This window comes from Condylura cristata, unplaced genomic scaffold, assembly GCF_000260355.1.
Source record: "Condylura cristata isolate star-nosed mole 26May11 unplaced genomic scaffold, ConCri1.0 scaffold00005, whole genome shotgun sequence".
Taxonomy (NCBI): Eukaryota; Metazoa; Chordata; class Mammalia; order Eulipotyphla; family Talpidae; genus Condylura; species Condylura cristata.
Window position 1 is genome coordinate 32,690,125 of NW_004567106.1, and position 13,772 is coordinate 32,703,896.

General features: G+C 38.8%; 1 protein-coding gene across 1 annotated transcript in view; it reads left to right on the plus strand.

Moving 5' to 3' along the window:
- NPSR1 (neuropeptide S receptor 1) overlaps positions 1-13,772 on the plus strand; it is a 125,167-nt gene that overhangs the window by 84,987 nt on the left and 26,408 nt on the right. Inside the window, exon 3 of the mRNA XM_004676849.2 lies at positions 6,405-6,508. Coding sequence (XP_004676906.1) covers positions 6,405-6,508 — 104 coding nt within the window. The remainder of the gene's footprint in view (positions 1-6,404; positions 6,509-13,772) is intronic.

Here is a 13,772-nt window from a genome sequence, read left to right on the forward strand (position 1 = left end):
ATTTTCTCAGCAACCAGCAGATGTTTGAGTGTCACACCACTGTCAACCTCAAAGAGACAGAGTGACTTTTATTTAGGAATGTAACACAATCAATTTTTCCAGTTTCCCAGGAATGTAGTTGGAGCCAGCTAATAGTCAACCATAAAGAGAAGTAGGGAAAAGGGAGAATAAAGCGTGGGTAGAGTTTAATTCCATTTATTCCTAATGTTAGTCTAGGGAAATATTTTTTGTTACAAAATGGAGGCATTATTGACTACAGGTACTTATCATAGGGAAATGAAAATTTATGTTCATGCAAAATTCCATACATGAGTGTCCTTATTTGCTTTATTTAGAATAACTGAAAACAACCCTAATATAGTGAAGTTTTCCTCCTTTATTCTGAGACTTAGTTGAAGTCTAAGTCTTTACTACAAGCTACCAGACACATTCAAGTCAGAGCCCAGAAGACATTTTAGACTTTTCTCTATCTCACACTTTAACATGTAGTAGTGTTCAGTCACCATAATCTCCTTAGCCCACCTTATAAACTGTATCTCAAATTTGCATCCTTCTCTATATCTTTAATCCTCTTTCACATAAACTGGGTACTAATTATCTCCTCTTTGAATTCTACACTGTTTCCTAACAAGTCTGAATGGTAATGCCATTAATGGACCTACCAAGTTGATCCTCCTCACAATATCTCCAGGTTTATTTAAAACACGTTTATTTTTTAAGTAAATTCATTAATTTATGTATCTATTTACATTGTTGTTCATTTTAAAGCAATATTTACTCCCCCCCCCCAATTTGCACACACAATCACCACAGTCCCCTACACTCCTCCCTCCTTCCAGTCCTTCTCCCTCTCCCTCCCCTCCAGGATGATTCTGGTTTATAATTGTCTGTTTTTGTTTTGTAGTGTTGTGTTTTGTATTGTAATAATAAATTTTTCCCGATGTCTTATTTGTTTCTCTTATATTCCTCCTATACGTGAAACCATTCGATATTTTTCTTTTTCCTTCTGACTTATTTCACTGAGCATGATCCTTCCAGCTCCCTCCATGTTGCTGTGAATAGCATGAACCAAAAACATGTTTAAATATATAAGCATTCTATATCTCCCTGAGTTTATAGGGAAAAGGCAAGATCCTTTAGTTAGCTCATGAGACCCTAAAAAGTCTAAATTCATATCTTTCTAGTCCCTTTTCCTGAGTCTTCCAGCTTCTATTTTAAACTTCATCAACTAGCTGATATTTCACAGACATAAGCCATGTGCCCTCTTATCTCATTTTTCTCATCTCCATAAGTTTGTTCATGCTGTTTTTGCACCTAAAATCAATGTCCTTGACAACCTTTTCAGCTGATGTATCCTCACTGGTCCTTCCAAGTTCTACTCAGTTGTCACCTCATTCTTGGCTGCTCCCTGCTCCAGCAGCTCTTCATCTACGAACTCATATTCACGTTATAAAGAAACACCAAAGGAGTAAAACTGCTATGAGCCTGTTTTGGCTTTTCTAAGTATTACCGTTTTCTAGAATTTCTCAGTGAACAGATTTTTTTAAAGCTAGAGTTATACATGGAGGCAATTAAGTCTTTAAAGTATACCCTTTGTTCCCAAGGTCCTGTTAATTACCATTTAGGAACAGCTTATTTGCAATGTACTCAATTACTTCGGTAGCTAAAAGGCTTTTTACTGATCAGATAAAACATCTCTTGCCTAATAGCAAATAACAAATGCTACTGCACCACTCCAGTCAGTCTACTCCATGATATGGGCTTATTTAAGACTGGACTCCAGGGCAATGAAGAAATGTTGTTGGAATACATTATAATTGCTCATATAGCTACTTAAATTTAGAGAAACAGGTTTAGCTTATTTCCCATTATTTTTAAATTAAGGAATACGTAAGCTAAATATCCAAGTAACTCCAATGTGCATTCTGCTCTTTCATCCAAACTATTCCTGCTAGAAAAAGCTTCATGAAAGTCCTGTTTGTTCAGGTTGCAACCCACAATTCTCACCACCCTGCTGAAGCCTGCGCTTCACCATTCTCTGACTCCCCAAAACTGCCATGAGATTTCTTTTCACCTTTTAACACTTCTGTTATAGTTCCTGTGTGCTTACCAATGCTTCTAATTGTTACCAATGAAGAAACAAAAGGAAGAGACAGAGTGGAAAGGTCACAGACCATCTGTGGTGGGCCACACCCCATTCATGGTCAGGGAAAGATGCTGGGGATATGTTCACTATAAATCAAAAGACAAATAAGAACTCAATAGGCAGGTAAATGGACAGAGAGCCACTCCACAAAGAGGGAATACATATTAAAGACACAAAGATGTGATCAATGTGATGGCCGATAAAAAAAATGCCAAGTGCTCAGTTGGTGAGAGGCAGGTGTGGAGGGCTTTCACACTGAGCTGGAGGGTTCAGACTTGCTGGTCTTATCAGCAAAGATCCAGAAAGGGAAGTTTTGCCTCCCTAGTTTTTGTTTTGTTTTGTTTAAACAGTTATTTATTTGTGCATACAGAACTGGGGTAGAGCCCAGAGGTGCAGGGGTGGTGAGAGGCTTCACCAGAGACAGAGTGAGGAGCAGAACAGGCAGGTCATGGAAGTACACTGCTGAGGGGAGCAGCGGGCGGGTCAGGAGAGGTCTGCGCCATGTGGATCACCTCCAGGGAAGGCTGGAATGGAACTCATGAGGAAGCGGCTTAGTGATGTGCTTTAACTAGCTCGGCCACGAGGAAGGGTCCGCCTCCATAGTTCTTAACGGAGTAAAAGTAACTCCTAATGGTAGGTTGGTTCTATAATTAGAAGGGCCAAAAGAGATAAAAGGGCAGCCGTGGCTGGAATGAGAGTAGGGTAAATGGAAGTGATCAGGTTTTTTCCACCCTTCCACCATTAACATCAATGGTGGACACGTGTGGTCTTGTGTGGGCCTACAGCATGGTGTGAGCTGCGTGAGTGTGGCACCAGAGCCAAGAGGCTGGACTTGTACAGGGCAGCGTCACAGAGGGCAGCCACCAGAGAGTAGAGCATGGCAGCAGAGGACTGTGGGCCAGAGTAGAGACCAGCGAGGAGACCAGGAGAGAATGCTGGAACCCCAAAAAGAGGAAAGATTTGTGGGTGCCTAAAAGGCCTGCCAGCCTCCTGGCCCCCAAGACTGCTTCCTGCTCTACATCTGATCGCTCACCATAAATGATCTAAAAAAAAAAAAGCCTGAAAAAGCCACCAAGAGCTCCAAGACTCTCCTCCTTTTCCCATCTCACTGAGTCATAGAAAACCCGCTCTGTGCCTGGGTGACAGCCTCATACCTGCTCACTAGTCCGGGGTTTAGTAAAGGAGACAGATAAAACAAGTATTAGAAAGGAAGAGCAGGAGGAAAGGAAGAAGAGCAGGAAGCAAAAAAAGAAGAAAAATCACAGGGAGTATAGTGAAGACCACAGGCACTGAATTTCTTTATCAAGGCAGTTTGGATTTCTATATGAGAGGAAGATCTCTTCTATGTCTGTGGTGGGATTCTGTCTCAGGAGTTGTTTTTTCTATAGAGTACCACAGTCCCTTGAGGTCTCAAGTTTCTGAGTACTGTGGGGATATTTTTTCAGCCCATTTTGCTTCTTCCAGGAGTCCTACACTTGGGAACCTCAAGGGAAGAGCCCAAGAGAACATGCTGGGGGAGATGGGAACATTCCTGACTCCCCACACTGGCCACCAGAAACCAGGATGTCCTTTGCCCCACAGTCTCCATTCACTGGGGAAATTTAGTTTCTGTTTATACACACTGAGCATAGCCTGGAGACCACAGACATGGGATTCTAAGAACCTCCATTATAAGCCTATGTAGCCTCTAAGTTACTATGAAATCTTGAGAAAATTCTGACTTCACTTAGTGTAGTAATCTATAAAATGTGGAACTTGGGCCCTCCCTGGTGGCCAACAGGTTAGAGGGCACTAAATGACTGACTGATGGCAGCTGTAGCTTCAGTGAGTTCAATCCCAGGCCCCTGAGGTGACCCACAGGGCATGACAGACCTCTCCTGCCATGCCCACTGCTCCCCTCTGCAGTGTATTTTGTCAATCTGCCTGTTCTGCTCCCCACTCTGTCTCTGGTGGGTCTTCTCACTGTCCCTGCACCTCTGGCCTGTGCCCTAGTTCTGCATGCATGGGTGAATAAATCTTTTAAAAATAAAAATAAAATGCTGAACTTATCTGATAGTTTTTTTAAAAAAGATTTATTTATTTGTACATACAGAACTGGGGTACACGCCAGAGGCTCAGGGGCGGTGAGAGGCTTCACCAGAGACAGTGGGGAACATAACAGGCAGATCAAGAAGTACACTGCTGAGAGGAGCAGCGGGCGGGTCAGGAGAGGTTTGCCATGCCATGTGGCTGCCTCCGGGGCAGGCAGGAATCGAACTCATGCAGAAGTGGCGTTAGCTTCTCAGGGCAGTACTTTAACCCACTGTGCCACCAGGGAGGGCCAATAGTTTTTAAGACATCTTTACATACTTTAAATACTTAGAATTTTATCAAGGATATAACTGCTTAATAATGACACTTCAGGTCTCACAGTATCATGTCAACATAGATACTTGTGCCTAAATTCCCCCCAAATTTTAAATATTCCTCTCTCCCCAGGATCCAGTCACAAATAGCCATCAACAATAGGGGGATAATGATGACAGCACGCATTTCCCATAGTGTCATAAGCTCTGACTCTGTGTCTACTTCTACCATCTGCCCTTGCAGGTGGCTAGTAGTGACCACTGAGCTTTATCATTATGCTGGTGCTCTCACCAGCAGCTTTTTTTTTTTTTTTTTAAGATTTATTTATTTGTGCACACAGAACTGGGATATAGGCCAGACATGCAGGGGCGGTGAGAGGATTCACCAAACAGAGAGTGGGGAGCAGAACAGGCCAACTGATGAAGTACCCTGCTGAGGGGAGCAGTGAGCAGGTCAGGAGGGGTCTGCTGCACCATGTGGATCACCTCTCGGGTGGGGATGGAACTCATGCTGAAGTGGCTTTAGCTTCTTCTTAGTGCTGTGCTTTAACCGGCTGCGCCGGTTAAAGGAGGGAGGGCACTCACCAGTGGATTTTTGATAGCCTTGATGGAATATGTCTGCTGAGTGCTGCCATAGAAGATAATTCTCTAGTGGTCTTCTGATCACATAATGTAGCCACTGAAGCATGCCTACATCCTTCTACATTTTATTCTTTCCTCGTGCCTACCAGGGCAACTCAGTCATTTCTATTCTCAGTAATGACCATCACTCTCTCCAGGCTTCTAAAACTATCCTAACAATGAGTGTGATTGCCTTTTGGCCTTTGAAAGAGTGTTTTTCTATCCCAAGAAAGTGACCCTAAGTCAATGAATTCTTACTTACATATTCTTAGGTTCCAGTCCTATCCATCAATCAGTAAAGTATTACTATAGCTCTGTTTTGTAGAAGCTTCTGGGTCACATGTGATATCAGTCATGGAGTGTCATGGAGGGTAGAGAGAGCTTCAAGATAAACAGTCTATTTTGGCATTTCCATCAGAGCTCTATTTACAATTTAGGAAATGTGTTATAGAAATGAGTAAAGATGATCACATGAACACAAGATTTCTCATCTTGGTCTCAGATCTTGGCCTTGGGTCCTCAGCTTAATCAACTAAGTTAATTCAATCGATAGCTCATTGGCTAAACTTTTTCCTTTTTCTAAGATTTATTTATTATTTATGCATATAGGCCAGAGGTGCAGGGGTGGTGAGAGGATTCACCAGAGACAGAGTGGGGAGAACAGGCAGACTGATGAAGTACACTGCTGAGGGGAGCAGTGGGAAGCTCAGGAGGGGTCTGCTGCTCCATGTGGTCACCTCCAGGGTGGGGTGGGGATCAAACTCATGCTGTAGTGGCTTTAGCTTCTCAGTGCTGTGCTTTAACCCATTGCACCACCAGGGAGGCCACATCATCTAAACTTTTTACAAAGGCATAGGTTGAAAGGAGTAAGAAGGGAATCTGGAGAGAGGGAGTTAAAATTCATAGTAGAGAGGTGATGAGAGGGCCAATGGTGTAAAAAAGGGACTCTTGAGAGGTTTTTGTCAGGTATTTCCCTTTCATTTTGACTTCTGTCAATACTCACAAAAACATAGGTCTAAATCCCTTTAAAATTTCTTCTATAATTCAAAAGTCAACCCTATGATTAGTCTGATTCTCCTTCCATCACTACCAAAATGTTCCTGAAGTGACTAAGTGACTACATCTGAGGTATTACAAACCCTGTAAAAGCCAAGGGACTCCAGTCTTGCCTTAATTTATTTCATTAACAGCCACATGATAAAGCAGAAGAAAACATCCTCAAGAATTCATTTCTGTTACACACAGCTGAAAATTTGAGAAACCAGAATTAACCACTTGTGCCTTTGTGTTAGACTTTTTCACAGGATTGGTCAACATCTTGACAGATATCATTTGGCGAGTCACTGGAGACTTCTTGGCACCTGATGTAGTCTGCCGGGTGGTCCGCTACTTACAGGTATGTAGAACCTTCCAAATGATGAGTGAACTGCACCAAAATTAGCTAATATTCTTCATAAGGAAAATAAGATAAACCCTGCACTCCTATGCAAGAAACTGCTCACTCTCACTTGGCTAAAAAGACAAGTAAAATTTATAAGATTTGTAAATGTGGGGGGTTTGCCAAAAATAATACATACATAGAGAAATCAAATAAGCAATAATAAGACATAAACATTGAATTTGGAGCAGTAAGTAAAATTTTGGGATTGATATTATAATTTTGACAATTTCTGCCTTAGTCTATTTGGTTGCTGTAACAAAATATCATCGAACAAGTGGCTTACAAATAGCAAACACTGACCTGTCCCACCTCTGGAGGTTGGAAGTCTGAGTTCAGGGCCCAGCAAGGTCAGGTAAGCGTTGTCTTCCAGGTGGTTAACCTCCTGCTTCCTCACCTGGCAGAAAGGGCAAGCGTGCTCTCTCGAGCCCCTTTCATAAAAACACTGATCCCAGCAGGATGGATTCATCCTCTTAACTTAATTATCTCCCCAAAGCCCCACCTAACAATATTGCTTGGTGGGTTGGATTCCAACAAGAAGACACTAACATTTATGCTCATTGAGAAGACACTAACATTCAGGATCATTACTGTGGGTAATAATCCTCACAGAACTTGTCACTTTTTTTTTTAACCATCTCCCCTCCTCCCCAAAAGTAACCAACACTAGGAACCATTCTTCTTGAAGAACTTAGATATTTTGTTAGAAAATAGGTATAGGTGTTTAAACTTTAAGGTTTAACTTCTAGTAGTTAAAATACTCTAGCAGTTTTTACTTGCTTTTCACATATTACCATCTGAGTTGGACTTTATAAAATATCTATTTATATTTTAATTTCTTTCTCTCTAAATTGTCTTTTTAATCTATATTATCCACTTCTAACTATTATAAAACCAAGAAACTTGGTATGTTTGAATTACTGCTGCACTCTATTTTTTAGACTGAATGTTTATACTTTGAAAGTCAAATATGTTCCAATGTGGAAAATATAAATACTGTGTAAATATATTTGGTGTAAATTATTACATATATGTCATATAAATATTATAATTACATAGGTTACATGTACTGATATATAATATGTATTATATAGGTTAAGATACTTTGACTAAGAATGGAAAGAATTTACAATTTTATAACTGGTACTAGGGTTGTTATGTCCTGTTTCGGGTTCTGAAAAGTATTTTTCACCAACATATTTCTATTCTGATGCCAGTATTCTGGTCTAAATTATTGTAGCTTCTTGGGCCTATAGTGCACTTCTGGAAAAAAATGCCTACTCCTAGATTTCATTTAATAGAAAATTTTAGAAATTTTTCGTCTATGTTCATAAATGAGATTATGTTTCTCATTTGTTCTATCATTTTCAGAACTTGGTAATGGAGTTATTCCATCCTCAGAAAATGAGTACAGAGTAGTTAAAATGGCAATCTTCTTTGTGCTCTGAACAGAACCTTGAACATTAGGTAGCTGTGAAAGAGCTGCCATTACTGTCTGGAGCTGGTATTTTCTCAGGGATAATACTTTAGAACATATTTCAACTTCTCTTTGAAGGCCTATGCTCCTTTGTATGTAAATATATTCAATTGTTTGCTGTATCATTTATCATACAACTCTTACCTCATAGTTTCTGTTGGTCAAGAGTTCAGAAACAGTGTGGCTTGGCAGACCTAGTGAACGGTTATCAGAAGGCTCAGTCATGTGTTGTGTAGAACTAGAGTCATTGGGAGTTTTTTTTTTTTTTAAAGATTATTTATGCATACAGAACTGGGATACAGGCCAGAAGTGCAGGGGTGGTGAGAGGATTCACCAGAGACAGATTGGGAAGCAGAACAGGCAGACTGATGAAGTACACTGCTGAGGGGAGCAGCGGTCAAGACAGAAGGGGTCTACTGTGCCAAGTCAGTCACCTCCTTAGCTGGGGATTGAACTTATTCTGAAATGGCTGCATCTAGATTCAGGGTACTAAGCCTTAACCCCATGTGCCATCAAGGAGGGTCCTCATTGGGAGGTTTGACTGAGCCTGAATACTCTTTCAAGGTGATTTCCTCATGAAGCTGGCAAGTTGCTGCTGATTTTGGATAAGTACCTCTCTGAAGGTAATCTCCATATGTTCTAATATGACAGCAACTGGCTTTCCCAAGGATGAGCCATTCCAGGGACCAATGCAGAAACAGAAATATATTATATGAATTAGTCTCCAAAGTCATATATCATTACTGCCACATTATTCTTTTACTCAAACATGTCACACCTAATTTAATACAAGAGAAGGGAGTCATAAAAGAGTAAAACCAGGAGGCAAGAATCACTGGGGACACCTTAGAGGTTGGTTACCACACTTATCTGCACATTTTTCAAAACAAAACCTGCTTTTTTTCTAATAACTAAATTAAATTTCTTTTTTGATTCAGAATTATTTATGCCAGTAACATTCTTCTAACAGTATTTCCCATGAGTATTAAAATAATACAAAATAAATTTTGATGACATAGCAAAAATGACAGAATTAGAATCTGATGCTATTTTTCTCCATAAAAACAATAAGAAAGCTGTTCAGAATTTTCAGAATCCAATTTTTAACCACTCTGGAAATTAATCAAAGGCTTGCAATAATCCAGGGAGCATTTAGTCAATAAAATGCCTAAATATCAGTGAGAAAAATATTATTTGTGGGGTTTTAGCTTGTACTAGCTTCATCATCCAGTTTCCAGCACTGTAGTAGCATGCAGTGAAAACAGAATCTGGCACCACTACACAGAGAAGAAGGTTAGAGCATGCAAAGCCTTATTCCCAGAAATGTGTCATAATTTAATATGTCTGGTGGCTCTCTGGAAGACCCCACTTGCAAGGCTGTCTGTAGTTTACTGACTCAGAGTAAAAACCCTCCTCCCTAGGGACATTAGTCAAAAACAATTATAGACAATTGATTAACTTCATAGATGTCAGAACTATTAATAACAGTTGGGGGACACAATAAACTAATAGAAGATTGAAAACATAAACTGGGTACTGAAATGTTCATAGGAGCTTTGAAAATCTCTGACATGTTCTTAAGAATTCTAGAAAACTGAATGCATTCTTAGGACTATGTACATACTCAGGAAGAAACAGAAGACAACACTGTCACCTTTGGCTGACCTGAGGTTTTGTGCAAGCAGAAAGTGAAGACAAAGATGTCAGTCACCTGACTGTTAGAATTATACCCTAACACTCACACAGTCATGCTGCAATAACTAGGAGACATTAGTTCCAGGCACTTAAGAAAATTGCTATTCAATTTATTAACTGATCACTAAGCTTAATAAGCAGAGAGTTTCCTGACCCCCACAGGACAAAGAACACACATCTTACAATACAAAAACCACAAACCACAGAGAGAGGTACAAGTTTATCTGTCACTTTTCAACAACAAAATTCAAGAAACAAACAATAAAATATGACACTGGAAAAAAGAAAATCAAAAGAAACTGCTTCTAAGTATGACCAACATTGGAATACTTGATAAAGACTCTGAATCATCAATGTTAAATATGTGCAAAAACTTGAAAGAAGTTTATGTAAAGTTTTAGATGAAAATATGAAAACTAGGTGTCACCAAGTAGAGAATAACAATTCAAACATAAAAAGTACAAAATACAGTTAAGTAGAAATTCTGGAGTTAAAATACATAACAAAAGTAAAAAATTTCACTATGGGGACGCACCAGCAAATTTAGGGAAGGTGAAGAGAGAATCAGCACTCTTGAAAATGAGCCAGTTGGGTTGAATTATTCAACCAGAGGAACAGAAAGAAAAAAGAGTGAGGAAATCTAAATAAAGCCACAGAGACCCATAAGACAGCCTCAAGTGTACCAATATATCCATCTGGGATTCCACAGAAGAAAGAAAGGGGGCAGAACTGTTTGAAATAGAATTTAAATTATCACAAATGATAAGTGTAATAGTTCAAATTCTACTCAATAAAAAAAAAACTAACAACTTGATGAATAACGTAAATCTATATATTCTAGAAATTCAATAAATATCAGAAGAAAAACATTAAAAAAATCTATACCTAACTATAACATAAAATTTGAAAGGCAAAGTCAAATTGAGAATCTTAAAAGTAATGAAAGAAAACTTACTCATCATTTACAAAACCCATGGAGTGTTACACAAAGAATAAAACTTTTGGCAACTTTACTTAGAACATAGCAATAATAAAGTGTCAATATTGATTCATCAATTTTAATAAATGGACCATAGTAATGTAAGGTGGTAGTAAATAGGGAACAGGATGGTAACATGGAGGTTTCTGTCCTATCTGTTCAATTGTTTCTGTACATCTAAAATTGTCCTAAACAATGAGTTGCATCAATTTTTAAAATGGATTCTTCTTTAATGGAACCCAATCTAGCATTTTTCTAAATAATTTTTTCCTATGTTTCCTGCTCTGAAGTCTCATTCCTCTGCAAGATTTTCTTTGATTGTATATTTCCTAGGTCATTTTTGTTAGAATTTAGGGGTGGGGTAGTGAAAATTCAGACATATGTCCCAAATCTGCCATCTGTTCTCCAAATGGCATCCCATATGCTGTTGATATTTTAAATTTTCATTGTTGACATTTATGAATTGACTATAATTGTACTTTGATTTCCTTCTTCACTCAAGTTAATTACAAGAATGTTTAAATTCCCAAATTGTAGTTAATAGAAAATAACCATGATACTAATTTCAGCTGTCATTACTTGTTTAAAAGATCTGAATAGCTTGAGTTCCACTTTTTGGAAACTAGAGTTTCTTTTCTTGGTTGTTTAGTACATGAAAATTTCTTAAAATGTTACCTAGAATTTTGCGATAATGTGTGTTATTAAAAATTGTTTAATTTTGGGCCCTCCCTGGTGGCGCAGCGGGTTGAAGTGCTGCACTAAGAAACTAAAGCCACTTCCGCATGAGTTCGATTCCCACCTGTCCCGGAGGCGACCACATGGCGCGGCAGATCTCTCCTGTCCCGCCCGCTGCTCCCCTCAGCAGTGTACCTCGTCCATCTGCCTGTTCTGCTTCCCACTCTGTCTCTGGTGAACCCTCTCACCCTCCGCATCTCTGGCTTGTACCCCAGTTCTGTACGAATAAAATAAATAAATAAATCTTAAAAAAAAATTGTTTAATTTTTTTCTATCTTATTTACTTTCTCTCTAAAATTTTGATCATTTAGTTATATATGTATTTAGACATGTATAAAGATAGGTATTTAGATATGCATGTAGTATCTGCATATACTTGTCATGTAGGTTTCTTAATATTCCATTGCCATTACATATTGCATCTTTCAGCTATATAAATTATTCCCTTATCCTATACAATGCTATTTTCTTTTAATTTAATTTGACTGTAGTTGATTGTAATGAATGCTTTCTTTCAGTTTTTAGTTACTAGATACATCTTTGACCATCACTCTATTTTTAAGCTTTGGGAATCATTTCGTTTGAGATGGGTACTTTCTAATCAGTATACATTTGGGTTTCGGGATGAAGCTTAAGCCATTCATATTTATTGTAACAAAGTGTGTTCCATGTTATTTCTGCCCCCTTGCTTTAATCCTTGTGTTAAATTTAAAATTAATCCTTTTTTTTTGTTTGATTGTTTTTCTTGACTATTTAGTTGTTAACTGTAGTAGATTGAAAAATGCCCTCCTCAAATTTATCCAAATCCTAGCACAATTTATGTACGTTGGATCCTCCCTGGTGGTGCAATGGGTTAAAGCACTGGAAGCTAGCCGCAGCTGCTTCGGTGTGAGTTCCATCCTGGGCCCCTGGAAGTGATGCCCATGGGTGGCAGAACTTTCCTGTGTCCCTGCTGCTCCCCTCAGCAGTGTATCTCGTTGATCTGTCTGTTCTACTCCCCACTCTGTCTCTGGTGAATCCCCTCACTGCTCCTGCACCTCTGGCCTATACCCTAGTTCTGTATGCATAAATAAATAAATCTTTTTTTTTATGTATTTACCTAATATGGCAAAAAAAAATTGGAAGGTTTGCTTAAGAATCTTGAAATGAAGATATTGTTCTGGCTTATCTGTGGGGGGCCCAAATCTAATCATAATATATCCTTATAAGAAGAAAGCAGGGGGAAGTTAGCACACAGAGAGGACACACCAACCACGGACAGTGGGGATGGGACCTATGTGTCCCCATTTATGGTGGCAGCTGTCTGAATCTGGAGGGATGGATTTCCCCTAGTCCCTCTAAAATGGGAGTGGTTCTGTTATCTCTGTTTCTTGACCCAGTGTAATTGACTGTAGACTTCTGATATTTAGGACTGTGAAAGAATGGATTTATATTGCTTTAAACCGCAAAGTTTGTGAAAATGTATTAGAGTAACCATAAGAAACTAATACACTACTTTTTCCCATTTTTACTTCATGTCACAGCTTCTTTTTAATTTTTAAATTTAATATCTCAAAATAAAAAACAAAAATGATCCTGAAAATGCCCAAATGGAAGTTTGAAACTATTTGTTCCTTTTACTCTCCCATCACTCAATGCCCCCAATTTTTTTCTTGAAATGCTGCATAGCTGTATTCAGGGTTTTGGGTAAATATCTTGTATTTCTGACTCATTTTCTATCATAATTGTTAGCATTCTGTCTTCTTCCCACTTCTTGAATTCTTAATTTTGAAACAACTCCCCATCAACAGAAATTTTTCCCCATGGAAAATATTTCATAAAGAATATGTGATTTTATGTTTTCATCCTTTTTATATCTAAGAAAATTATTCTGTTCCTTATCACTGAAATGATATTTATAAAACTCTTGGATCATAATTTTTCTTTCAGAGCTCTAAACATGTTTTGTGCTGTTTTCTGGCATATATTTTTGTGAAGAAGAGGCAAGACAGTAAAGGCAATCTGAGACACTTAATCTTCATTTTTCATTCTGCCTAAATGTTTGAAAACCCCTGAAATTAAATACTTGACTGTGCCTCAAAGTGTATCTCTTCTTGTTGTTCCCTGCCCTCTGGAATAACCACTCCTACAGCCATTCCTCCTGCTCCAGATTCTGAACCTGTATCAATCCCCTGGTTTAACCAACCCAGTGGGCTCAGAGTATTTCTTCTCTTTTTTTATTATAATAGTTCATTTTTATATCATTTAGTGCCTTTTTCCATCTCAGTTGTAATCCCCGTGGGCTTCCCATCACCAAAGCACCTGTGTGCCATCACCATAGTCCCGTGCACTCCCCC